The sequence below is a fragment of the Hoplias malabaricus genome, chromosome 1 (genome assembly GCF_029633855.1).
Source record: "Hoplias malabaricus isolate fHopMal1 chromosome 1, fHopMal1.hap1, whole genome shotgun sequence".
Taxonomy (NCBI): Eukaryota; Metazoa; Chordata; class Actinopteri; order Characiformes; family Erythrinidae; genus Hoplias; species Hoplias malabaricus.
This window is the reverse complement of record NC_089800.1, coordinates 15529194-15555363: the sequence shown is the minus strand read 5'-3', so window position 1 is coordinate 15555363 and position 26170 is coordinate 15529194. Positions and strand designations below refer to the sequence as shown.

Genomic DNA, 26170 nt, shown 5'->3' with positions numbered 1-26170 from the left:
CACAAAACACAGAAAAACAGAAGCTGTGTGTTAACACATCAAAGAGCGAAGTGTCAGGAAGCTGACACTGATATTCTTTCAGTTTTCCATTCCACCTTAAATGACGCAGCATTTGCATTTTGGTCTGAACCCTGTCCTCCACCAGAGGGCACTGCAGCCTGTGTCTTTACGCTGTGCTTTCGTTTAGTCCAAATTCGATTTGAAGAAATTCTGTTGCTGTTGGAAGTTTAACGAACAACGACTGAAACACTTTGCCACTTTGATCTAAATAAAGTAATAAAAATAAACTGGCTTTTTGAAGATCGGCTCAGATATATATAACAATAACGATACCGTATCATCATCATATCGCCGAGCTCTAAAGTCTTGATGTATGTGTGTGTGTGTGTGTGTGATCTGTTAATCGCATCCCACACAGTGAACGACTTAAAGAAGCGCTGTAAATTTGATTAAAATAAAAACAGCTTATTTATTGTCCCTTAATATTATAATAAATAATGGAACGTAAGTTTGGAGTTTTCCTATTGGTCCGTTCTTCATGAAAGTTTGAGATACAGAGCAGCAGATGTTTCAGATGTTTGTCAAAATGAAAGCAGGAGCTTGGGAGTTTTGGTATGACACTGGTGGAAGTGTAAATGTTTGTTTCAGTGTTGTATCAGAGGTTTTCTGGGAATTTGGAGGTGGGTGGGATTAGAAGTAAGACCTTGATCTGGACTCGTGCTTTGTTTAGTCATCAGTGCATTAGAAAATCCCAAAAATGCTGTGTTTGGAGTAGAGAGATTCATCTGACTTTAGTTTCTTCACATCACAGTCTCTCTTTATTTACCTTTTGACAAGCGTCTGCTTTCTGAACATCAGCATCAAACCCACGGAGCAGATGTTTTCACTTCATAACATTTCATTACAGATGTTTAAAGGTCATGAAAAGCATCCAGCCGTGAGGAAAATAAAACAAAGTCTGATATCTTGATGTCAGATTCGTCTGAAGGCCGCTCTCATTCAGATTTACATCTTAATCCATGGGCTGAGATGTAAACATAGTCATTCAGAGAGTTCTGACGGTGGAGACATTGCTTTCTCTCCAGTGTTGGTGAATGGAACCAGGCGTCACCATGTCTCCAACACACCCCCAGCATTTTATTCCCTCTCCACCTCCACCAGCGTCTCCACCATCTACAGAGTCTCTATGGAGCAATGATGATGATGAAAATAATGGAGGACGGTGTGTGTCCCTCAGTGTCCTTCATGTCCTTGTCCACCAGGACTGGGTTTAAACACCACACCCTTCTCCAAACTATCGTCAGACATCAGACGTGTGTCCCCCACTGTCTACTGTCCTCACTTTCTGTGAGGGGCTTTATAGAGGTGGAGTTCTGGTTCCATTCACCTCCACTGTCCACTGTCCCCCACCGTCTACTGTCCTCACTTTCTGTGAGGGGCTTTTAGAGGAGGACGTCTGGTTCCATTCACCTCCACTGTCCACTGTCCCCCACCGCCTACTGTCCTCACTTTCTGTGAGGGGCTTTTAGAGATGGAGTTCTGGTTCCATTCACCTCCACCGTAAAACTAGAAATGAGCGATTTGCTATCTATTATTATTCAGCTGAGAGACGTTCCTCCAATTTTGATATGATGAAGTACGGGGATTAGTGCTGTGTGTGTGCGTGTGTGTGTGTGTGCGTGTGTGTGTGTGTGTGTGTGTGCACGTGCATGTATGTGCATGTGATACACACCTGTTAAAGGGCTGTTGAGGGGCTGATTAATGGGAAGATGGTGGGGGTCTTTAGGATCTTCAGAGGGTCTCCTGCAGGGCGTTTGAAGCTGATCTGGAGACGTGTGTGTGTGTGTGTGTGTTGCAGCTGTTCAGGTTGTGTAATTTCTCCGTCTGCGCCAACAGAACCGCAGCAAATCCGTTTACATGAAAACAGCAGAAGTGTCTGAACTAATCCGTTCATCAGAAAAGGGTCTCAGCTTCTCCTTTTAGAGCAGGAGGGTCTTTACAGTCTTTTAAGGACAGAAAACTTCTCCTCAGTTTTTATTTAACAGCAATGACAACCTTGCACACACACACACACACACACATACTCAAGTTTATGTTTGTCTAATCATGTAAATGTGCAAATTTCAGCCAAATTTATATGTAAGAAAAGATTATTTATCTAATTGTACATATATTTATCTAGTTATTTATTTCAATATCTTTAGACTATTAGACTATTTGAATATCCCCAAAGTCTGATTATCTCAGACAATCTCATGATTATGTCAAAGAATATCTCAATTTCTGAGCATCTCACTCTTTAATTATCTTCTAATTCTCAAAAAATCTTAATCTCAGAAGACCCTGTGCTCTCTGAACATCTCAAACTGTCTCAATATCTGAAAATCTTTCTCTTATTATCTCAGACTCTGGCTCTTCTTTGCTGGTGGCTTGGAGCCCAGAGAGTCATCGACCCATCAGCCGCTGAGCTCAGATAAAGCCTTTTAAAGTCTGAGAGAGAGAGAGAGAGAGAGAGATCTCTTTCATCAGCAGGTCACAGTGTCCCAATGTAAACATGAACTTCACTTTAAGGAGAGGCTGCTGACGGCTGAAGGGACTCGTCGGTTTCTCAGAGCTAATAATGGAGAAGAAATGGAGGGAGAGGAGGAACCCCCCAATCACTCTCCACCCCCCACCCCAGCCCACACATCCTGGGTTATCTGTCCATTCGTCCAGAGACACCACAAACTCTGGAGGACAAAAAAACAGCCTCAGTCTCTAGATATTTGAAGTAAACCAACGAATCATAAAGGGACAGATATCTCCTACATTCTCCTAGTATTCCTTCAGGATTTATGTTTCAGTATTCGTCTCTTTCAGTATTCGTCTGTTTCAGTAGTCGTTTGTTTCAGTAGCCGTCTGTTTCAGCATTCGTCTCTTTCAGCATTCGTCTCTTTCAGCATTCGTCTCTTTCAGCATTCGTTTCTTTCAGCATTCGTCTGTTTCAGTATTCGTCTGTTTCAGTAGTCGTCTGTTTCAGTAGTCGTCTGTTTCAGTAGCCGTCTGTTTTAGTATTCGTCTGTTTTAGTATTCGTCTGTTTCAGTATTCGTCTGTTTCAGTAGTCGTCTGTTTCAGTAGTCGTCTGTTTCAGTAGCCGTCTGTTTTAGTATTCGTCTGTTTTAGTATTCGTCTGTTTCAGTATTCGTCTGTTTCAGTAGCCGTCTCTTTCAGTATTCGTCTCTTTCAGTATTCGTCTCTTTCAGTATTCGTCTGTTTCAGCATCTGTCTGTTTCAGTATTCGTCTGTTTCAGTATTCGTCTGTTTCAGTATTCGTCTGTTTCAGTATTCGTCTGTTTCTGTATTTGTCTGTTTCAGTAGCCGTCTGTTTCATTAGCCGTCTGTTTCAGTATCTGTCTGTTTCAGTATTCGTCTGTTTTAGTATCTGTCTGTTTCATTAGCCGTCTGTTTCAGTAGCCGTCTGTTTCAGTATTCGTCTGTTTCAGTAGTCATCTGTTTTAGTATCTGTCTGTTTCGTTAGCCGTCTGTTTCAGTATCTGTCTGTTTCAGTATTCGTCTGTTTCAGTAGTCGTCTGTTTTAGTATCTGTCTGTTTCATTAGCCGTCTGTTTCAGTAGCCGTCTGTTTCTGTATTCGTCTGTTTCAGTATTCGTCTGTTTCAGTAGTCATCTGTTTTAGTATCTGTCTGTTTTAGTATCTGTCTGTTTCAGTAGCCGTCTGTTTCAGTAGCCGTCTGTTTCAGTAGCCGTCTGTTTCAGTATTCGTCTGTTTCAGTATTCGTCTGTTTTAGTATCTGTCTGTTTTAGTATCTGTCTGTTTTAGTATCTGTCTGTTTCAGTAGCCGTCTGTTTCAATATTCGTCTGTTTCTGTATTCGTATGTTTCAGTAGTCATCTGTTTCAGTATTCGTCTGTTTCAGTAGTCGTCTGTTTCAGTAGTCGTCTGTTTTAGTATCTGTCTGTTTCAGTAGTCGTCTGTTTTAGTATCTGTCTGTTTCAGTATTCGTCTGTTTTAGTATCTGTCTGTCTTAGTATCTGTCTGTTTCAGTATCTGTCTGTTTCGGTATTCGTCTGTTTCGGTAGTCGTCTGTTTCGGTAGTCATCTGTTTCAGTATTTGTCTGTTTCATTAGCCGTCTGTTTCAGTAGCCGTCTGTTTCAGTAGCCGTGTGTTTCAGTATTCGTCTCTTTCAGTATTCGTCTGTTTCAGCATCTGTCTGTTTCAGTATTCGTCTGTTTCAGTATTTGTCTGTTTCATTAGCCGTCTGTTTCAGTAGCCGTCTGTTTCAGTATTCGTCTCTTTCAGTATCCGTCTGTTTCCGTATTCGTCTGTTTCAGTAGTCGTCTGTTTCAGTATTCGTCTGTTTCAGTAGTCGTCTCTTTCAGTATTCATCTGTTTCAGTAGTCGTCTGTTTCAGTATTCGTCTGTTGTGTTCAGATCCACATTTCCTTAGGAGCCTGTGTCCTTACCTGTAAGAGCAGGTTACTGATGGAGGGTCCCGTGTTGCAGATAGAGGGCTGTAGTGTGTCTCTGGGCACTCTGAAGGACTCGGGCTTTACCTGCATGTCTTTGATGTTCTGTGAAGAACTGAGGTTTGGTTTTGTGTAAATCTCAGGTGGGGCTCCTTTTCTGAGTTTGTTGGTGTCAAATTTTAAAGGAGCTTCATTTTAAACATTTATTCAGCCTTTAATCAAAGCGTCTCAGTATCTGACTTTACACACATTCTCTCTCTCTCTGTCTCTCTCTCTCTGCTTAGCTTGGCAAATAAGGACCTTTGTTTTTGTCTGTGGGTTAATAGACGAGAATCAAGGAAAATGTGTGAATCTGTTTTAGTGGTTAAATAATCTCAGGCACACACACACACACTTAAGTGTAAGGTTCATTATCGCTGTGGTGCTAACAGCACTTGCTTAGCAAGGGGTTAATTAGTGATAAGGTGTGTGTGTTTATTTCTTGTTTGCTAGGTGTTTATTGGGTGTTTACTGTGTGTTTATTGTGTGTTTAAGAGCATGTTTTCAGTGTGAGAAACTTTACAGCAGTTTAATTATTGACAGTCCTGTATTTCAGGAGTTCTGACAGCAGTCAAATAGCAGTGTATTACATTCAAGGCCCTGTGGTAAAATTGTGGAGCTGCAGGAAGTACTGATAAAGACTGTGAATTTTACACTGGTAACAAAACAGATGCAAATATTAGATTGTATTAATAATAAGGATTTGAATATATAACTGACAATAAAAAATGAATTGATAAATAAATATATACCGCCGGACCCGTAACTGAATTATTCAGAGATGGTGGGACAGTGATAATCACCCTGCGTGTGTGTGTGTGTGTGTGTGTGTGTGTGGGTTGTTTGCTTTTGGTGGGAAACAGAGGTTTGAGACCCAGAGCTCTGCTCTTTATTTGAAATGTGACCCAGGTTTGTGGTTTGAAGCTCTTCAGCATTAATCAGATTCTCCAGAAGAGCCGAGTCCCCGCTCCGTCTCCGAACGAACTCAAAGACCCTCAGTGTGTTCAGAATCACACAGAACTCCCTCCGTAACAAACACTGATTTATTCATTTACAGTTACTGTAATCCTGTGGCTAGGAGCTGTTCTCGTGGAAAATTACTGATGTCACAGACACACACCCCACTGCTGACATTAAATACACACACACACACACACACAGAAAGAGACTACTGACATTAAACACACACACCCCACTGCTGTCATGACATACAACTACTGACATTACACACACCACTACACACAATGTCAATGACACTAAAGACATTACAGAAATCTTATTTGTTAGAACTGTGTGTGTGTGTGTGTGTGTGTGTGTGTGTGTGTGTGTGTGTGTGTGTGTGTGTGTTAATGATGAGCTCCTAAGTCAGTGCTGTGAGATTTGGAGCTGAAACTGGATAATGTTTTTCTATCTGTCTGAGAACTCTCTCATCTTTCAGGAGCCAGACACCGTAAAGTATTTGGACGCTCGGGGTTAACACCGATTACAGCGGAGGTGTCACACTCTCCTGCTGCTAAAACAAACACCGGCCCCCCTCTGTGTGTGTGTGTGTGTGTGAGAGAGAGAGAGAGAGGGAGATTCAGAAGCCATGTATTTAACAGAAAGTAAAGAAGCCTAAACAACCAAGTTTAATCCAGTGTTGTAGTGTTTACTCTGTCCACACTCTGCCTTTATTCCAGCTTCTGTTCTGTTCAGAAGGCATCTGTTTTGCAGCCACACCTCCACAGTTCAGTCTCAGAAGCTGGTTTAACACTTTCTGATTCTCAAGATAAACACAAACACATTCAGAGATGTTGAGGTCGGGGCTCAGGGGCCTCTTCATTTCTCTCAGAAACAGCAGCAGCTCCTTCTTCTGCTCTTCTTTTGTGCCTCTTTCCTTTTCTAAGGGCAGGGCTTCTTTTGTCTTCAGCTACACATCCTTTCAGACCCACGTTGTTGGCCTGTTCCTCGCACAGTGGAAAGAAGGATGGACGAGGACAGCTGTGTGGTCTCAGGATGTTCTCCTCTCTCTCTCTCAGAGATGAAAGTTTAAGTGTTTATCTGCATGGGGTGGTTTTGGGGAGACGCCAGAGTCTTGCGCGGATGTTATGAGTCTGTGTATTTTTTTTTTATTTTTAAACAAATATACATTGTTTTGTTAGGCTTTTCCCATTTTTTTAAACAAGTGTGGATAACCTCACCGATATCTTCTGGGAATATCATTTCATATATATATTCTTTAATGACTACAAATTGAATACAGATTTCAGAGATTTGTGCCTGAAGTCCTTAAAAACTCCAGCGTGGATCCATGCAGTGTCAGTAAACAGAACAGATGCAGTTTCCTGTTCACTCATTATATTTTTTTTTCCTCCTTATTTCCTCATCTCACCAGAGAGAAGAGTAATGCTCTGTATTTCATTACGCAGAATTACACTCTGCCTTTCACACGCGATCTGTGAGCAATCTGCATTCACACAAACCATAAGAGGAGCAGTGTTTACTCCAATGGCTAAACACACCGCCTTAAATCACACCTCTTGACAGGGTTTTTACAAAAGAGCAGGAAAACTTTTCTAGTAACATTAACTCCACATTAACATAAAAGCCCTGTGTCTTATTCAGTGTTTATTAATAGTGTAAAGCACTTAAAGGAACAATAGGTAATATTTTTACTGTTTTTAATACTTTATATATTTAATATTTTTACCTTAAATTTACAGCTTCAAAATCATTGTGATGCTCCACTGAGCTGTAATTAATTGGAAGTAAAATGGAAGAAGGTAGGGTTCTCCAAGCTTGTCTGTTTTCCTCATCTTTGCACTGTCACATAAACGGGGGTCCAGCTCTGTGATTGGACAGCCTCTGATGAGGGGGCAGGGCAGTTTTAAAGTCTCTGTAATTGACGTCAGAAGTGGAGCAGACTGAAATGTAATAAAGTGTAATAAATTGTCTTTGTATGACTTACTGCAAAATGAGTATTTCATATTTAACCCATCTGTGGGTTAAACACACACTAGTGCGCTAGGGGCTGTGAACAAACACCCAGAGCGGCGAGCAGCCATCCCCAGCGCCCGGGGAGCAGTTGTGGGTTCGGTGCCTTGCTCAAGGGCCCCTCAGCTGTGGACTGATGGAGGAGGACAGTGCTGTTCCTTCACTCCCACCGCCCCTAACTTTCCTGACAGTCGTGGGAATTGAACCAACAACCTTTCAGCCCTGAGCCCTCTTCTCTAAACTTTAGGCCACGGCTGGCTCATTTTATCCCATCTTTTCTGACTTGGACAGCTCACAGTGTGTTGGTTGGTGGGCTTTAAAGTGAACATGACCAGAACAAGGGGTTTTCTTATAGTTTGTGCCCTTTAAGCGTCCCTTTGTGTAGAACGTCGAGCTCTGGTGGTGCTTATGCGTGTTTTTGTTTTCCAAATTTGATAAGCATTTGTTTTTCATTTGTAAAACTAAAACAGCCTCAGTTTCTTCATTTGCTTCAAGTTGTTTCTCACGTTTTCATGCCGTGTGCAAGTGTCTAAACCTGTTTCTCTGAAAGAAGAGAAGCCGTGTCCCAGGGTGAGGGCTTTCTACTGATTTATATGAAGTCTGAGAGCCAGGGAATGTTCTGGAGGCCATGAGGTGTCCATCAGTGCTCTGACCTCTGATACGGGCAGCAGAAGAAAGGAGGATTCTTCTCCAGAGAAGAGGAAAAGAGCAGAGGAGAGAGGGTGAAATCTGTTCTTTCCGTTTCTCTGCCCCAGCTGTAAAAGCCGGACCCTGTTTACGACCCTCCTCTCGCTTTTACTGACCGCAGGCTAATTAGCTCTGTCCTAATCGTGTGTTAAATCTTGTCGCCTAGTGTTTACTGTCTGTTCGCCACGCTGTAAAAAAACACAAGAAGAGCCGTAAACTCACAAACCACAAAACCACAGAGAATCCATTAATCCATAAAGTCAGGAGCGAGAGAAGGCTTGACGGGTTTTACGCTTTCACCGCTGACCAGATTTCTTAGTTCACACACGTGGCTTAGTGCTGGGTGAGGACTGTGTAAAAGGCTAAAATTATTCATTTAACTCAGACCCCCTGGTCCCAGATCAGTGATTTGCTGCAGATTTTTCACACAGCTCTTTTCTAAGCAGAACTATGTCACTGATACGCACACATCTGTGGATATGTTACACCCATTTCCATAGATACATTATGTACTGTTTCCATGGTTACACTATACCACACTCCACCCATTTCCATGATTACACTAACAGTTTCCATGGTAACACTAACCCGTTTCCATTGTAACACTACACCACCCCTACCCCGTTTTCCATGGTTCAACTAACCCCCTTGTTTCCATGGTCACAGTACCTCACACTCTGCCCTTTTCCATAGTTACACTAACACCATTTCCATAGTTACACTAACCCCTGTTTCCATGGTTACAATACACCCCACCACACCCAGTTTTATCATGGTTACATTAACCTCCATTTCCATGGTTACAATACTGTGATTTCCTTGGTTACAGTGCAGTATCTGTGATTATTTGTATGAGTTTAAACTTGTTTCGATATTTACTCTAGACGTACATCAGCAGACTACACTGCACCACATTTCCAGGGTTAAGCTGCTTACGTTTCCTGCCTCTGCTCTTCTCATTTACATAATTAATGCTTCAGCCATTTCCATAATTACACAACACCTCCTTCCTGTTGGGCTCTGCCCCGTTCACACCAGCACAGGGCACTTCATTAACATTGGATTGTGTTTTCACAGCGAAGGTGACAATGCAGAGGCAGATATGGCCGTATTTAACACTAGAGTCAGAACAAAGAAGAGGATGTTTTCCCTGAACACTAACCTTACTAATGTAACTTTCTAGCAGTTGACCAAATACTGGGGACATATTATGAAAACTCCCTTGTTCGCTGCATGTTCACATTAATGTGTGTATGTGGAGGACACCAACCCACACACTGTGAAACAAGACCACCCAGTCAGTTTTCTGTGTGCTGCATTTGAAAACATTCAAAAACACAGGATAACACGAGCCACTCTGATTCTGCTCCGCTTCTGACATCAAGTGCATAGACTTTAGAATTGCCCCGCCCCCTCTTCTGAGTCTGTCCAATTACAGCGCAGGGCCCATGTTTATATGAGAGCGCAAACACAAGGTTAAATGCAGCAAAACAGACACAATGAGCACAGAGAAATAAGAGCACTGAATAAAAACAGAGAAAACAAGAACGGAGAAGAAAGAGAACTGAGTAAAAACGGCTAAAACCAGAGCCTCTGCTCCTCGCTCCTCACTGCTGTGCGCTCAGGGTCGGGGTAAACAGCGAGTGTCTCATTATCATTTAAAGGAACAGGTGCTGAAAGCGGGCATTCTGAACAGGGCTGTTTACACAGGGGGAGAACACTGCTGTGGGGTCTGGGCCAAAGCAGGCCACTGATGATTCTTTAAGAAACAGAACTGTGTTCCACTGTAGAGAAGAGGGAGAATATGGCACCTTTAAAGAAGCTGAATTTAATACTATTTTTTTTCACAGCTTGTAGACTGTAGCTGTATATGAGAAGCAAAATCCTGAAACTGGAGAGATCCAGGAGTCAGACAGCGTTTTACACCCTTCCCAGTGTTAAACACCAATAACACACTTGGAGCAGAGTAATTTAAAGATGCAGTCAGTCATTTTCAACTTCAAAGAGCAGAGAACCATCATAAAACTGATTTATTTTTACTTTTGTGTATTTTGTGTAGCTCACAGGAGATAATAAAAATTAATATAAAAAGAATTCTCCACTTCAGGGGGCATTAGCAACTGTTTTTTTTTTTTTTTTGGACTATATCTGTTTGTCTGTCTTTCTGTTTGTGTTGTTTTTGGGAAAGACTTGATGCTGTGGCCTCTGCAGCTCATTTACAGCAGAACACGCCACTTCCTGCGCCGTGTGCGCCTCCCGTGCTCTGTCAGGAGATTAAAACCTTTGTGTTAAGACTTCTCGGGAACACAGCGGTGTTTTTGTAAAGCGATCCCTCTTGAGCCGCAGTGTGTTTTACGTCACAATCTCAGACTCAGAGCAATAACAGGCCTCAGCAGATCAAGCCAATTACACACAAATGTCAGTCATTTCATTGGCACGCAAAAAGAACAGGAAAGAAATTGCCACCCTTCGGCCAGATGTCCACTAAACAACCGTGAGAAACTCCTGTCTGTGGTTCCTGAGCACAACAAAATAAGAAAAGCATCAAACATTATTAAAAACTTCTGGAAATAAGCATAAATTATATATCAATTCTAAACTCAGCACAAATACTCCAACCTCAACACCACAGCTGTAGGTGTATGTAGTGTCTCTGTCTCGGTTTGGTCTGTTCTCCCTGTGTCCACGTGGGTTTCCTCTGGGTGCTCCGGTTTCCTCCCACGGTCAGAAAACACACGTTGGTAGGTGGATTGGCTGCTCAAAAGTGTCCGTAGGTAAGTGTGTGTCCCCCAGTGAAGTACTGGCGCCCCCTCAAGGGTGTGTTCCCGCTTTGTGCCCAATGATTCTGGGTAGGCTTCAGACCCACCCTGAACAGGGTAAGTGATTACACACAAATTAATGAATGAACCACAGCTGTAAGTGTTCAACCAAAGCCAGTCCTCTGCTGAGACAATGTACAGAAGTGTATCAGATCAATGGCATTTCCATATTTTCTCCCTCTTCTCCACCGTGGAACACAGTTCTGGTTCTTAATGAAACGTGTGTGTCCTGCTTTGGTCAAAACCCCACAAGCCCAAACCCCACAGCAGTGTTCTCCCTCTGTCTAAACAGCCCTGTTCAGAACGCCCGCTTTCTGCACCTGTTCCTTTAAATGATAATGAGCCGCGTGCTGTTCACGCCGACCCTGAGCACACAGCAGTGAAGAATGAGGAGCAGAAGTTTTTGCTCAGTTCTCTTCCTTCTCCATTCTCATTTTACTAAGTGCTCGTTTCTCTGCACTCGTTGTGTCTGATTGGTCCATTTATCCTCAACTCTTAAAGTGAATGTTGTTTTTGCTTGATGCAGTTTTATCCGCTCCGCTTTCACTGATGCAAATGACAGGAAGTGATTATACCTCACAGTGAATGGCGATTTTAGCCGTGAGTGAAAGGTCTTTTCCAGAGGAGCTCAGATAACCAGCCGGACGTTTGCATTGGGTCAGCATTTATCAGCAATTCATTAATGAGCTGATCTCATCCAGAGCAAGACAGGGACAGCCCCAGGCGCTGAGATCACATTGGCAGGGAACAGAGTTCCACACACTGCTCGCTCCGAGGGAGTGTGTATGGAGGAGAGATGGACAGAGATAGAGAGATAGGTTTGAGTGGGAGATCAATGCCTCAGGGCTGAACGGAAGGGAATCCTCTTCCACCATGGCCTTTTTTCCTCATGGACGGTGATGTCAGTGTCCACAGTAGAGATCCCCACACAACCTCTTAAGCATTTTGTAATTACGGTTGTGTCATGTTTACAGAGGAGAGGAAGCAGGTCACGCTTTGGAGAAGGTGGGAAGTTATTGTGATTTTATATAATTGCTCAGAGTTGCTGCCAAAATGTATGGACTGTGTGGAATTTTATGGAAGTTTGTGTATTTAGGTCTTACTCTGGTCTATGATTCGGTTTTAATCAACTTTTTCTGCCCTTAAGGCGACAGTCACGATTTTAATAAAAAAAAACGCTGGAAACCGCTCTGATGTGTTTACGAAGCTCCAGTATCTGTAAATTGGGGAAAAAAACAAAGTGTCTTGGTCTGGTATGCTAGGCTTTCTCTCTCTCTGCTCACAGCATGGAAGCTGTGAGAAATGTTGCTCTGTTCCTGTTGCATAGGTGGGTAATATTGACTTATTTTTTGCTGTTTCAGATCACTTTCGGTGGAAAGGTCTCCAAATTCGGGAGATGGCTAAAACTGTGTTACCGTGCTACAAAACTAAATGGACTCATCGCGGCTCGTCTGCTTCAGAGACGGAGCAGCACAGTCGGTCCGCAAGGCAGCTCACACAGATCAGAATGAGCTGTGAATGTGCAAAAAGTGCTGCCAAAGACACATTTGCTTTTTTTTATGTTCAGTTTATTCCTTTTTCTGAACTCCCGAATTGAGATCACATAAAAGATTGAGGCATTCAGCTTTATTCAAACAGTAAACACGTCTTATGAATGTATGACATGGGGCAGAAGGCAAATGGTGAAACGGCATCACATTGAACAAGCAGATAGCAGCGATTTTGCCGACCGCTCTCAGCTTGTAGAGAAAGTACATTGCCTTTCCTGATGTCTTAGGATTTTGCCATGGTATAGTTTCAGTATTGGTATCGAGATATTTAGGCAGGTATCGGATCGAAAGCCATAGTTTTGGTATCGTGACAACACTACAGAGAAGTTCCCCTCAAACACACCTTAAAAGACGCAGAGATTCAGAATGTAAACAACCAGAGAGAACAGTGTTTCCCCACAATAAAAAAAAAGTTCCCTGTAAGTGCTTTTTTGTTAGAGCTCACTGTATTTTGCTGAACGTTTATTTGAAAATGCAGCTTTGTACTCATTGCCTAAAAGCATAAAAACTTACACATGATTACATTTTCAGCTGTGATGCCTATATCACACAAACAACAATAATAATAACAATAATAATAGCATTCCCTCTTGGTCAGCAGCAGTGTATTTTTTGGAGAGTGCTCTGATATGTATCTGCTGTTACAGACCTGCAGGCATTTTTATAAAAAGTTATTCCACCCTTAATGGAGGCTGTAAAGTGTGTGTGTGTGTAATCTTTAAATCTGAACATGTGCAGAATGTAATTTCATGATGTGAACGAGTCCAGATGTGCTGCACAGCTCCAGATGTGTTCAGTTAAAGAACAATTCACTTAATCGCTGTGTTTCCCACTCAATTACTGCATCCTTCATTCAGACATTTCTGAGATTCCTGTCTTTGCTTTTCATCAGATGCTGTGTGTCCACTGTTTCTCAGTGCTCAGGATTTAATATACTGACTTCTGAAGTGTTTCTGAAGGGAATTCATGCAGTTTGATGGGCTTTAATGGGAATAAAGATCGTTATAATAGGTTTTGATTGTGAGGGTTTGTTTATTTCTCATCTGAGGCTTTTTCAGAACTTAAAACTAAAACATCCGGCTTGTAATGAATTTTGCGATACTTTGAGGAAGAACCTTAGAGTGGAAACAGGATGGAGCATTAGTAAATATTAGAAAATGTGAACTAATAGAAGAGTGTTGTGGTGTTTTTGCACTATCACTCGTCTCCCCTCTTTCTTGGAGAGAGAGAGAAAGCAGATGTGAAAGATTCCTAACTTATCCACATTTTCTCCCCCATTAGGTGTATTTGAAGACTTTGATATGTTCCTGTAGGTTTTCTGACAGTTTTATTGATTTATTAATATTAGGACAATGTATTATTCTGCTGTTTAAGCTCCAAACCTGAGAGTAAAGTGTTCTGTTGTGTTCTGAGGCTGATGAAGCTGACTGGGATGAAGCACACCCAAATTCATTTCTCTCTCTGATGGTAATTTTCAGTAGCGTTTAAAGGTTGTGTCCGTTTTTGAACGTATTCTGAATGTTTATTTCTGCACAGCTTGGTGAAGCCAAAGGCTGTTCTCCAGAACTGAGCAGTGAAGTGTTATTCTACTCTTCCCTGCAACAGATGAGGCAGATAAGGCTGTGTTTCTGTGCTCTAAATGACTCGTGGCATGCCTTTGCATTTCTCCTCTAATTTATGACTTCCCATGTCAGCGAGTCTCTGTCTCTGGGGACCTTTTTTTCGCTCGCTCCTGACCCGAGCTCCTCGGACTCTCAGATATCTGGAATTTTGATTAGTGAAGCCTGCGGTGTGAAGGCAGATGGTGCGTTCTGCTCTTGCACACGACGGGAGCTTCTCTAAATCAGTGTTCTGGGTTTAATCAATCGTCTGAGATCCAGACAAAGTAAACACCAGTAAATACAGAGAGAGAGAGAGAGAGAGGTCCTGTGCCTTTTTCAGGAGCACTTACAAAACCTTATTTCCTCACTAAAACTCTAGCACATTCTAAATGAGACGCATGAAGCTCCACCAAACCTTTACAGACTGACACTCAACTCCCTCACAGGAGAACACCAAATGCTGAATCTGTTACATCAACTCAGCACGCTTGGAGGAGAACACTGTAAAAGTGAATTCTTTCATGTCGTCAGCCAACAAACCCCCACATTGTGCTGAGTTCTATGCTTTGATTATAGTTTTCTAGCTGAAGCTGTGTGTGTGTGGGAACTGCTGTCCTGTGGCAGCAGGAAGTGTGTGTCCCGCAGTGGAAGATACTCGCAGGCGCCAGGTCCTTATTCTTTTGGTTTAATGAAAGTAATTCCTCACCTGGCTGGATACAGGGTGTTTACATTACAGAGAGTGGAGGCCTATTTCCTTTCTGGTCTCATTGCCGTGGTGACCGTGGGATTATGGGAGCACTGTAAAACAGTGGCAATGAGCAGTGCTCATGGACACTGAATCAAAGCAGATTCAGATGATGTTTAACGTTAGGGAAATGATGTGCTCAGTCTGTGGAGAGTGTTACGCCCTTATAAGGACTTTCAGATATCCAGGCACATCCACGAATCCTTATATAGATGTGCAACCACATCCACAGCTCCTTATGTGGACACACAGCCACACCCACAATGTCGTATATCGGCATTCAGCCACACCAAGAGCTCCTTATATGGACATACAGACACACCCACAGCTCTGTATATGGACATATAGACGTGCTCACAGCTTCTTATATGGACATACAGACACGCCCACAGCTCGTTATGTGGAAATAGACACACCAGCAGCTCCTTATATGTACATACAGACTCACCCACAGCTCTGTTTATGGACATACAGACACACCCACAACTCCTTATGCGGACAAATACACACCCACAGCTTCTTATTTGGACATAGACACACCCACAGCACCCTATATGGACATAGACACACCCACAGATCCTTATGTGGACATGCAGCCACACTCACAATGCCGTATAAAGGCATCCAGCCACACCAAGAGCTCCTTATATGGACATACAGATACACCCACTGCTCTGTATATGGACATACAGACACGCCCACAGCTTCTTATATGGACATAAACACACCCACAGCTCCTTATGTGGACATAAACACACCCACAGCTTCTTATATGGATATAGACACACCCACAGCTCCTTATGTGGACATAGACAAACCCACAGCTCCTTATATGATATAGACACACCCACAGCTCCTTATGTGGACATAGACAAACCCACAGCTCCTTATATGATATAGACACACCCACAGCTCCTTATGTGGACATAGACAAACCCACAGCTCCTTATATGATATAGACACACCCACAGCTCCTTATATGGACATAGACACATACACAGCTCCTTATATGGACATAGACACACCCACAGCTTCTTATATGGACATACAGACATGCCCACAGCTTCTTATATGGACATAGACACACCCACAGCTCCTTATGTGGACATGCAGCCACACTCACAATGCCCTATAAAGGCATCCAGCCACACCCATAGCTCCTTATATGGACATAGACACACCCACAGCTTCTTATATGGACATACAGACATGCCCACAGCTTCTTATATGGACATAGACACACCCACAGCTCCTTATGTGGACATGCAGCCACACTCACAATGCCGTATAAAGGCATCCAGCCACACCCATAGCTCCTTATATGGGCATCAGCTGAAGTGATCTTTGTTTAAGACCCTCATCAAACCCCCAATGCAAACACTTGTAGAATGTTTGCATTTCTCAGGTTCCCCCTCACACCTGCTTATAACCTCAGATAAGTGTGTGTGTGTGGGTGTGGGTGTGTGTGTGGGTGTGTGTGAAAGAGAGAGAGAGAGCTGAAGCTGATAAGAGCTGGAATTCCTGCTCCTCCTCCTCCTCTGGTGTGATTTCACAGCTCATTGAGCCAGGGCTGTGGTATGTCCTGTTTCCAGACTTGGACTCTGACTCTGACTCTGACTCAGACTCAGACTGAGCGAGGCTTTACACATTAAACACACACATTCAGCCATGTTGATTTTAACAGCCGTTAATGATGGAGAATGAAGTGGAGTCTGTCTCTAGAACGGTTCAGTGTCTGATCCATACACCGGTTCTGATTATTGCTTGTCCTGTGTTCAATTAACTATTTACAGTTGTTCAATTGTCTGTAGTTAAATTAAGTCTATAATTTCACAACAGTGTCAAAATAAGAGCAAGCGGTAACACAAGGTGAAAGATGTATAAACCTGTAAATGTGAATTTTTGGTGTGTGTAATTAGACGTGAGACTTGCGAGTGCAGATGTAAAATGCATGAGAGTAGAGAGCAGAACTGCGACTCGTTTTTCGTAATGTCCTGCTCTGGTTGTTAATCCTCCTGTGTTTTATTCCGTCTCAATTTGATACCTGTCGTCACTCTGAGTTCGCCTCTGTTCCAGGTTTGGAATGGGGGCGTGGTTTAAAAGATTGGGGGCGGGCTCATGTCCGTGTTTGTCTGGTTGTACTGTGCTGTTGACTGTCAGATAAACTCACCTCTGCTTTATCTTCTGGTGAAGGCAGGCCGCAGTTCTCTCTGAACTTGAGTTTCGCACCTGCGCTCATGAGTGGGACACTGAAACACTCAGAACTGCAGGTTTGTTTTCCACGCTGTGTTTTTGTACGCTGTAGTTCCGACGTTGTGTCTGAAAAATGCAGCGCTGTGTTCAGAAAATAACATCACAACAAAATTCAGTATCAGCTCCCTCTGTGTCCAGTGTCCACTCGTCACATTCCTCACCTCTTCTGTTCTTTCCTCATTTTCCTCGGCAGCTCAGTTTTAGAGGTTGGTTGCATTCCCTGTGGTCACAGATGTGGTCTCATTTGTCCATTTTTCATTTGGAGATGAACGGTAAATATTTAAATCCCCTTGTTCTCAGGTCTTAGGTGATGACGTCAGTCTTTGAAGAGCTGTTTACGTTCTTTTGATGTCGCTGAAGTTGAGTAATAGTGAAAACAGCAGGATTTGGTTTTTGGCCTCAGTGACACTGTGGGGGGAGAGAGACTGTGTGTGTGTGTGCGTGTGTGTGTGTGTGTGTGTGCGTGCACCTGCAGAGTGTTTGATTGTGTTGTAGACCTCTGGGCTGTTTATAGTTGAGCCAAAGATGCAGCTCCTTGTCGGAGGAGTTTGGGAACTAATGGAGCGCTAACGTCCCGCCGTCTCCACCTTAAAAACAGAAAACATCAAAGAGCAGCAGGAGAAGAAAGCGATGACTTAGGACCGGGGGCACCTCCTCTCTTACAGACGGAGCTCTAAAGGTGGTAACTCGCGATGGTAGAACCTTTTGATGGACTGAGATGATTCTGTATTTTTCAGATGTGGAGAAAACAGTTCCTCCATAATCCAAAGAGTGAGAGGTAAACAGTGATGGGGAGAGTTCTGTTTCTAGTAAAACTCCTAGAGTCCAGTGGACAGTGGAGGTGAATGGAACCAGACGTCCTCCTCTAAAAGCCCCTCACAGAAAGTGAGGACAGTAGACGGTGGGGGACACACGGCTGATGTCTGACCATAGTTTAAACTCAGTCCCTGGTGGAGAGGGACATGCAGGACACTTAGCGACAGATGTCCACTGTTCCTCATCATCATCATCATCATCATTACTCCACATAGAGCTCTTTGGACAAGTGGATGTCTTAATCTCTCTCTCACCACCCCCTCTCGTTTTAACGAGTGATAAACTGTCGGTTTGAAGATGTCCATGTTTCTGGAGGATGGTGGCCTCCCCTTCGTATCTGTCCATCACACACACACACACACACCACTGTCCCTCTCTTGAAGAGAGCTGCTGTTTAGTGAAGGAAATGAGGACACAATCAGAAAAGCCATTAAACTGAAACAGAAAAATTAGCTTTTCCTCATCCTCTCGGCCTTTAGTCACATTCCTCATTCTCTCTCTCTCTCTCTCTCATTTCTTTATCAGGGGAGGCACCAAATGGCCGGTAATTGTTTTTTTAATGGTTTCATTTTACTGTCTATTTTTTTTTCTTTTATATTATTACTTATATTTAATTGGTCTTTAATATTTTTTGTTTTATTTGCTATGTTTATTTGTCTTTAGTCATCTTTAATTCTTAGTTTTTAATAGCATTCACCTGTTTGTCTTTAACTTTTCTTTAATTGGTGGTTAACCGTCTTTTGTTTGTTTTTGACCATTTTTAGTTGCTCTTTATTGTCTCTATTTCGTCTCTAGTTTCCTTTTTAAGTTGTCTCTCATGACTTTACTCGTCTTTGAAGCAGTGTGTGTGGGGGGGGGTGTTGAGTGAATATCTCAGAGCAGTTTGCGACTGAGATAGATCCATTTTGTCGTTTAATGACTTCACTAAGAGCACAGTGTTATCTCCACACACTTCCACACCTTGGCTCCAAACCAAACACTCTTCACCTGTGTGTACATCTCACTCAGCCCCACGCCGCCTCTATCTGAGCAAAAATAACCCGACTGGACTCTGATGGACGACTGTTTGTCTTGACTCCTGCATGGACTTCATCCAGATGTGTCAGGACGTATTGTCCATGGGATACAGGAGTTCCTCTGTGATTTTATTTCCATCCAGATTTTCCAGATTGTCTATTTTTGTCTCCCTCCTCCTCTGAGAAAACTATAGGCTGAATTGCCTACTGTTTTTTTACCACACTCAGAGCTCTGATCTTTTCAGTGCTGTCTGCATTCAGATCTCTGTTATTTTCCAGGCAGATGTCCCTTCACCTTGGAAAATAAAGATTATTGACAGTGCGACTAGCTGTATTTAGAGCACAGATCAGTCAGAGACACTACGTAATCACAAAAAACAATACATGAATGCTTTGGATGGGTCAGTCAGACATTTACTCGGTCGTCCACTCCGTACATTCCTGGGTGGGATGGGGGTGTTATCTCTTCTGAAAATATTAACTGTGGAACCTCACTTCGGCCCAAACTGGAGTACGTCTCATAATTTAGTTGCCATGATTTGAATGCGGTGTGTTCACACACTGGAGACTCCCTCATCCTGCTGTGATTTCAAAGCAGTCCAGATACAGGAGGTTAATTACTGGAGAAACATGTGAGACATGTCCCTGCTGACGTCCCCCGGAGACTCTCCCCCAGTCCCAGGAGTGCTGTAGTCTGTCTGTGGTGGACTTCACCGAGTCTGTGTTTAGTGGATGTCGTAAGTTGGTGAAATCATCAGTCATTTTAATGTTTATTCCTGAGTGGACGGAGTGGTGCCGTTAAAGTACTGTAAGGTTGTGTGTGTGTCTGTGTGTCTGTGTGTTTGTGTGTGTGTGTGTGAGAGGGAGAGAGAGATTTATGTCATGGTCACTCCTCCTACACATCTGGTCTTCATTGGCAGTGTGTTGGAGACACGTCAGAAAACATCACACACTCACCAGGTGGACGGACACACACACACACACACACACACACACACAGAGCGAGAGAGAGAGAAAGATAAAGAGACATGTGTATCACATTTCACTGTACCATCTATATATTAATTTGTCTAAACTGTTTGTTTCTCTCTGTCCATATCCTTTCTTCTTTTTCCTTTTTATACTCTCTCTCTGTTTACCTCCCTTCTCTCTCCAAATCTTTCTCTTCCCCTCCCCCTCTTTGTCTTTTTTTCTTTTCTCTCACATGCTCTGTTGAATGTCTGTATTCTACACCACTCGTGATGTAGAAGTGTGTGTGTGTGTGTGTGTTTGTTTCAATTGTCCATTGGTTTACATGTATTTACTATCATTTCCTCATGTCTTCACCTCATTAACTTTATTAGTATCTCTATCTGATCTGATGTAAATAATTATATTCGATTTGGACTGTTTCTATTGGTCCACTGATTTAAAATATTCACACAATGTATACAGCAGCTTTAAAGAACAAAGATACAAAGAAACAAATATTGAAATGAGACACTATGTATACGTCCTGATACAGAGAGGTTTGTGTTTTTGTGAATTTGGGTGTTTGGAGAACACAGCTGTGAGGATTTGATGGCATTGTATTCTCATAATCAGCAAGGGTCAGGGGCTGATTTTGGGGTTTTTTTTCTGGCTCACACTCACCACTCCAACCCATCCCAGAGGAACCCCATCACTCCAGAGAACACAGTTCCACTGTTCCACACACCAGAGGAACCCCATCACTCCAGAGAACACAATTCCACTGTTCCACACACCAGAGGAACCCCATCACTCCAGAGAACACAGTTCCACTGTTCCACACACCAGAGGAACTCCATCACTCCAGAGAACACAGTTGCTCTGTTCCACACACCAGAGGAACCCCATCACTTCAGAGAACACAGTTCCACTATTCCACACACCAGAGGAACCCCATCACTCCAGAGAACAGTTCCACTGTTCCACACACCAGAGGAACCCCATCACTCCAGAGAAAACAGTTCCAATGTTCCACACACCAGAGGAACCCCATCACTCCAGAGAACACAGTTCCACTGTTCCACACACCAGAGGAACCCCATCACTCCAGAGAACACAGTTCCACTGTTCCACACACCAGAGGAAATCCATCACTTCAGAGAACACAGTTCCACTGTTCCACACACCAGAGGAACCCCATCACTCCAGAGAACACAGTTCCACTATTCCACACACCAGAGGAACTCCATCACTCCAGAGAACACAGTTCCACTGTTCCACAGACCAGAGGAACCCCATCACTCCAGAGAACACAGTTCCACACACCAGAGGAACCCCATCACTCCAGACAACACAGTTCCACTAACCTCACCAATTTCAATTTTTTTCTGAACTGTTCTACACACACACACACACACACACACTCACACACTAAAAACACACTTTTTTCTCTTGTCCACAGGCTGCTCTTAGTGCCTTGAAACAGCTTTCAGAACAAGGACTGGACCCAGTGGATGGACCAATCAAAGTGGAGAATGGATCGTGTGAAATGTAAGTGAGACAGAAAGAATATCATCTAATCAGAATTATTTTCTCTCTGGTATCCAGGCAGATTACAGTCCAGCTCTTCTCCTATTGGCTATGACTCCAGGCTTAAGGCCTTGCTGTTTTTCTCGTGTTCTTTCCCATCATTCTCTCTGTTTTCTCTCTTCCGCTCCCCATCCTTCACTCCATCTCTCTTTCTTTCTCTCTCTCTCCCCCTGCCTTCAGTCCATCTTTCTCTCTGATTAATTTTTCCCTTGCTTTTTTCTCATTTTTCCATTATTGTTCTTTCTCTCCATTTATAATTTTCTTTTTATTTCTGTCTTTATATCTTCTTTACGTGATTTTTTTCTCCTCTTAATCCCCGTTTTATCCCCAACTTGTTCTTTCTTTCTTTTTCCTCTCTCCACCCCCTCTTCTCTCTCTCTCTCTCTAACCTTTTCCTTATCTTATCTGATGAGTGTGTGGTGGAGAGTGAAATGTGAGAGAGTGGAAACGATGGGCAAGTGAGGCGGAAATCTCTCTGTCCGTTGAAGAATATTTTCTCAGCGGGAGAGGGTTCAGAGGGCTACGCTTTCAGAGACTGCACAAATATTCAGACAAAGAGAGAAAAAAAAAACACATTTAGATGAAGGAGGATAAACCCTGTGAGAAATCCTTCACCTTTATCCTGCTCTGAGCCATCCCTCGTTTCTTCATCTCCATCATCCTCTTCTCAGTTAAAGAGCCCAGATCAGATCCAAATGCTCAGGTGTCTGGTTTAACACACACAAACTTGGCTAACATCCCAAACATGAGCCCCGTCCATTCAGCATGCAGGAGTTTAGCCCCACCCAATCAGCCTAAATCAGTTTAGCCCCGCCCAATCAGCCTAAATCAGTTTAGCCCCGCCCAATCAGCCTAAATCAGTTTAGCCCTGCCCAATCAGGCTAAATCAATTTAGCACGACCCATTCAGCCTGAAACAGTTTAGTCACGCCCAGTCAGTCTACAGCAGTTTAGCTCCACCCTTTCCGCCCAAGCAAGTTTAGCCCCACTCATTCAGCTTAGACCATTTAGACCTGTCCATGCGGCCTACAACATTTTCGCCCCGCCCAATCAGCCTCCAGCAGTTAACACCTGCCCATATCGCCTGTGGCAGTTTAGCCCCGCCCATTCATTAGGTGAGGGAATATAAATCATATATAAATATACACACAATCACAGTAAGACAGTAAATGTTTGTTTGTTTGTTTGTTTGTTTGTTTAGACAAGCAAAGCTGCTGGCTGAGAGGACGGACAGTAAACAGACTAACTCAGGCACCAGCGCTCAGGACTGTAAGGATCCAAGCGCCGTGGTTTAGAAGGACACCGTTTCCCATGGCGCTGTATCCTTCCCTCCATCAACATGCAATCGGGTGGATGTGTCCCGGAGAAACACAAACGCACGGATTTAGAGGATTTAACGGATTAAAACAAGCTTTCTTTCCGTCTATGTGAAGACAACACTATCTTAACACTTTATTTAGCGCCGAGAAATTAACTATGAAAAGAAACAAGCAAGAAAATGAGAAAAACACATGATAAAAAGAGAAAAACGGACCAGATAATGACTTAAATATGACTTTAACAAGTTAATGAGTTAATGCATGGTACTGTTGAACTAAAAAAAACACAAAAACAAACAAAAAAAAAAACAAAAGAAAGAGAGTTACGTGACTGTAGAGCATTTCCCTGATCTCTAGCTGTTTGGGTTTTTTATTTTATTTTTTCATTTTTGAAAAGAGGTGTGCCATCGGTTTAAAAAAGAAAAGTTTCATTACAAAAGCCTCCGTAGATTGTTTTTGTTTTTTTGTTTATTTTTGGGAGGGTCAGGGAGGGGTTATTTTGTTTACTTAAATATTTACTTTAAGTTTTTTCTTCTCATCTATGAATAATAACAGTGCTTGAGTATTTTACAGATTAACCAATGGCAGTGCTGTGAAAGTTGTAGTTGTTGTCTTCATATAATTAGTCACCCAGCTTTTACCTTCTACGCCGACATTAAAGCGTTCGTTTTTCTCTCTCTCTCTCTCTCTCTGGATGTGTACGACTTTCGCAGAGTATCATACGCAGAAGACATAAATAAAGAAAAAATAAAGGATAAAACTGATGTTAGAAAAAATAATATGTATAAAAAATAATAAGAATAAATAAATTAAAAAAAAAAAAACTAAACAAAACAAAGTGTAGCAGCTTTTAAGGTAAATTTAAAAGTGACCCCAGTGCAGAGAGCTGGAGGCTTCCCTCTAAAAACCATGCACCATAGAAGCAGAATTAACCCAAGGATTTTTAGCGTTTTAGACTTCTTTTGTTTTTTGTTTTTTTTTTAGTCAGAGATTTAAGTGTCATTCTTGTTGGAGAGGAACCTCCTAAATTCACAGAGACACAAAAGAAAATCATGAAAACCCGAAATACTCTGAAAGATAACCTTGTTTCTGCTAATTCTGTTTCTCTGGTTCTTCTCCTCACAGTTTTGTCCAACACATCTACACCGTGTTGTGTGTTGTTTTGCCCTAATGCATCAACTGAGTGCTTTTAATAACTGCATTTAAACACACTACAGAAAAAAACACGTCTCTGTGAGTGAAATGCTCCTAAACCTCATCTACAATTAAATACATCTGATATTTCTCTCGTGTTGTAGGAATATTGTACAATTATTTATATGTTTCTAGACATTTCTACTTGTTTTAAGCAAATTCATCAGGAATAATAAACGTCGCTTAATGTTGCCGGTCATTTTTCCTCACTTTAAAGGTGCAGTTTCACACATCCATGTTTATGAAAGTGGTTATTTATTATTTATTTTACATTATTTCTATAAAGTGCACCTCACATGAGGTGAAGAATCAAGCTGTTTCTTTATTGCGACTGAATGAACATGTTTATGCCCTATGGAGTGGGTCACTTGCGTGGGGTAGCCATGTTTGAAATATGTTTCAGTACCAAATGTTTGATACATCTAGTTCTCCATTAGGTGTCAGTATAACTGCTGCTTCATACCACGGAGGAGACTCTGCGAACGTGAATGATTGCACCTTTAAGACTTGGTCCTTGGATCAGAGAAAGAGAGTTTCAGCTTTAAAACTTTAAAAATGTCTATAAATCAAATAAATATAAACACATTGAGATTTCAGACGCTTCTCGAGGTTAAGGGGGCTCCACTCTCAGGACGTGTTTTTTTTTTCATAGTGAAAAGGGAGGAGTGTTTGAAAAGAGATGCTTCCTCTGTCGTTTTTTTTCCAACGCCAGAATAAAAGCCTTTCTTTCTGAATCGACTCGTCCCCAGTGATGAAAAATTTATTTACTTGAATCTTGTTTATCTTTAAAGGAGGGTGTTTCTCTCTGTGTGGGTGAATGCACCGTGTGATTAAAGTTTCATTTTCTTAAAATGCAGTAAAATCACATCAGTTCATGTTAAACTCCTCCGAGTGCTCGTCTTTATTTCCCTTCATTTTTAATATTGTCATGAGTACATCCGGGGTGGACCGATATATCAGTGTATCAGCATTAATGTGACCTACATTGATCAATAACAGTGTTGGGGTTTTTTTTGTCCAAAAAACTACCTCTTTTAAAAACTCTTCTTCACCATGGCATCATTTGAGCGTTACTGAGAAAATCATTTTATAAAAGAAAAAACCTGAGAATTCTTTCCAATTGTCCTTTTATTTCTTCCCGAAAATACAAATTTTAGATTATTATTATTTTAGCCTATTTTTGTAAATGTCTGGAGGTTCAGTGAAAGCTTGTTGTTGTGTATTCCTCTGCTTTGTAAATTATTATTAAGTTTCTATTCTATATTTTGTGCTTTTTAAAAACTGTTCCAAACTGAAAGGACTGAAAGAAGTGATTTTATAATTAGGTCTCGGGGTATAAATAATGTTCCTGTAGAATCAAAGGTTAAAGTTTCACACCAGTCTTTTAAAAAAGAAAAAGACCCAAAAACAAACAAAACACGTAAAAGAAGTCCTTGTTTGTCCTGTAACTCGGGCCGGAGTTCACGCCTCTGTCGCCAAACTGTCCTCGTGTTTTTCTGCCACCACACGGTGTGAATTAAACCCAGCGGGACGCTCTGCTGCAGCATATGGAGCTGTGCTAAAACCTCTTAACAACCGTAATGACTTCACACTTCACTCACACCTTCTTCACCATCATCATCTTCCAAAGTTAGTGACTGGAAATGTAGAGCTCTTACTGACGGAAATCAGCTGAAATCTCTCTGATGTCCCTTGGTCTGAGATCACTGTGAGGAAATCTCACGACTTTTGAAACCAGTTTCCAAAGTGAAAGTGTCATATTCCTCTGGACAGAACATAATTTCATTGAAAAAGCAAAGTCATTCACAAGTCAAATGCTCTGCTGATAGAATATAGTTATTTCTCTCTGGAATATACCACTTAAAACCACCGAAACTGCCTGAAACATGTTGGAAAACAGGTTTAATATTTTAATCTTCTCACATCAAGCTCAGAACGAGGAGCATCAGAGAGATCCACTGGGTTTCAGATGATTTCACTCTGTAAGATGTGATTTCTTGCAGGTTTCTCTCAGATAAAGTTCAGGTGTTAAACCATCAGAAGAAAGCTCATGAATATTTTAAAGTCATGTTTATATCTGAGGAATGAAGGGGTGGGAAGGTGAAGGTGTTGAAGTGAGATGTGGGTGTTGGTGGGGTTTAATCCCAGAAACAGT

General features: G+C 42.2%; 1 protein-coding gene across 1 annotated transcript in view; it reads left to right on the top strand.

The window, feature by feature from the left end:
- stau2 (staufen double-stranded RNA binding protein 2) overlaps positions 1–24888 on the top strand; it is a 73017-nt gene extending 48129 nt beyond the window's left edge. Inside the window, 2 exon segments of the mRNA XM_066670020.1 lie at positions 21376–21464; positions 22704–24888. Of these exon segments, the coding sequence (XP_066526117.1) occupies positions 21376–21464; positions 22704–22797 (183 nt within the window). The 3' untranslated portion in view covers positions 22798–24888.
- The last annotated feature ends 1282 nt before the right edge of the window (positions 24889–26170 follow it).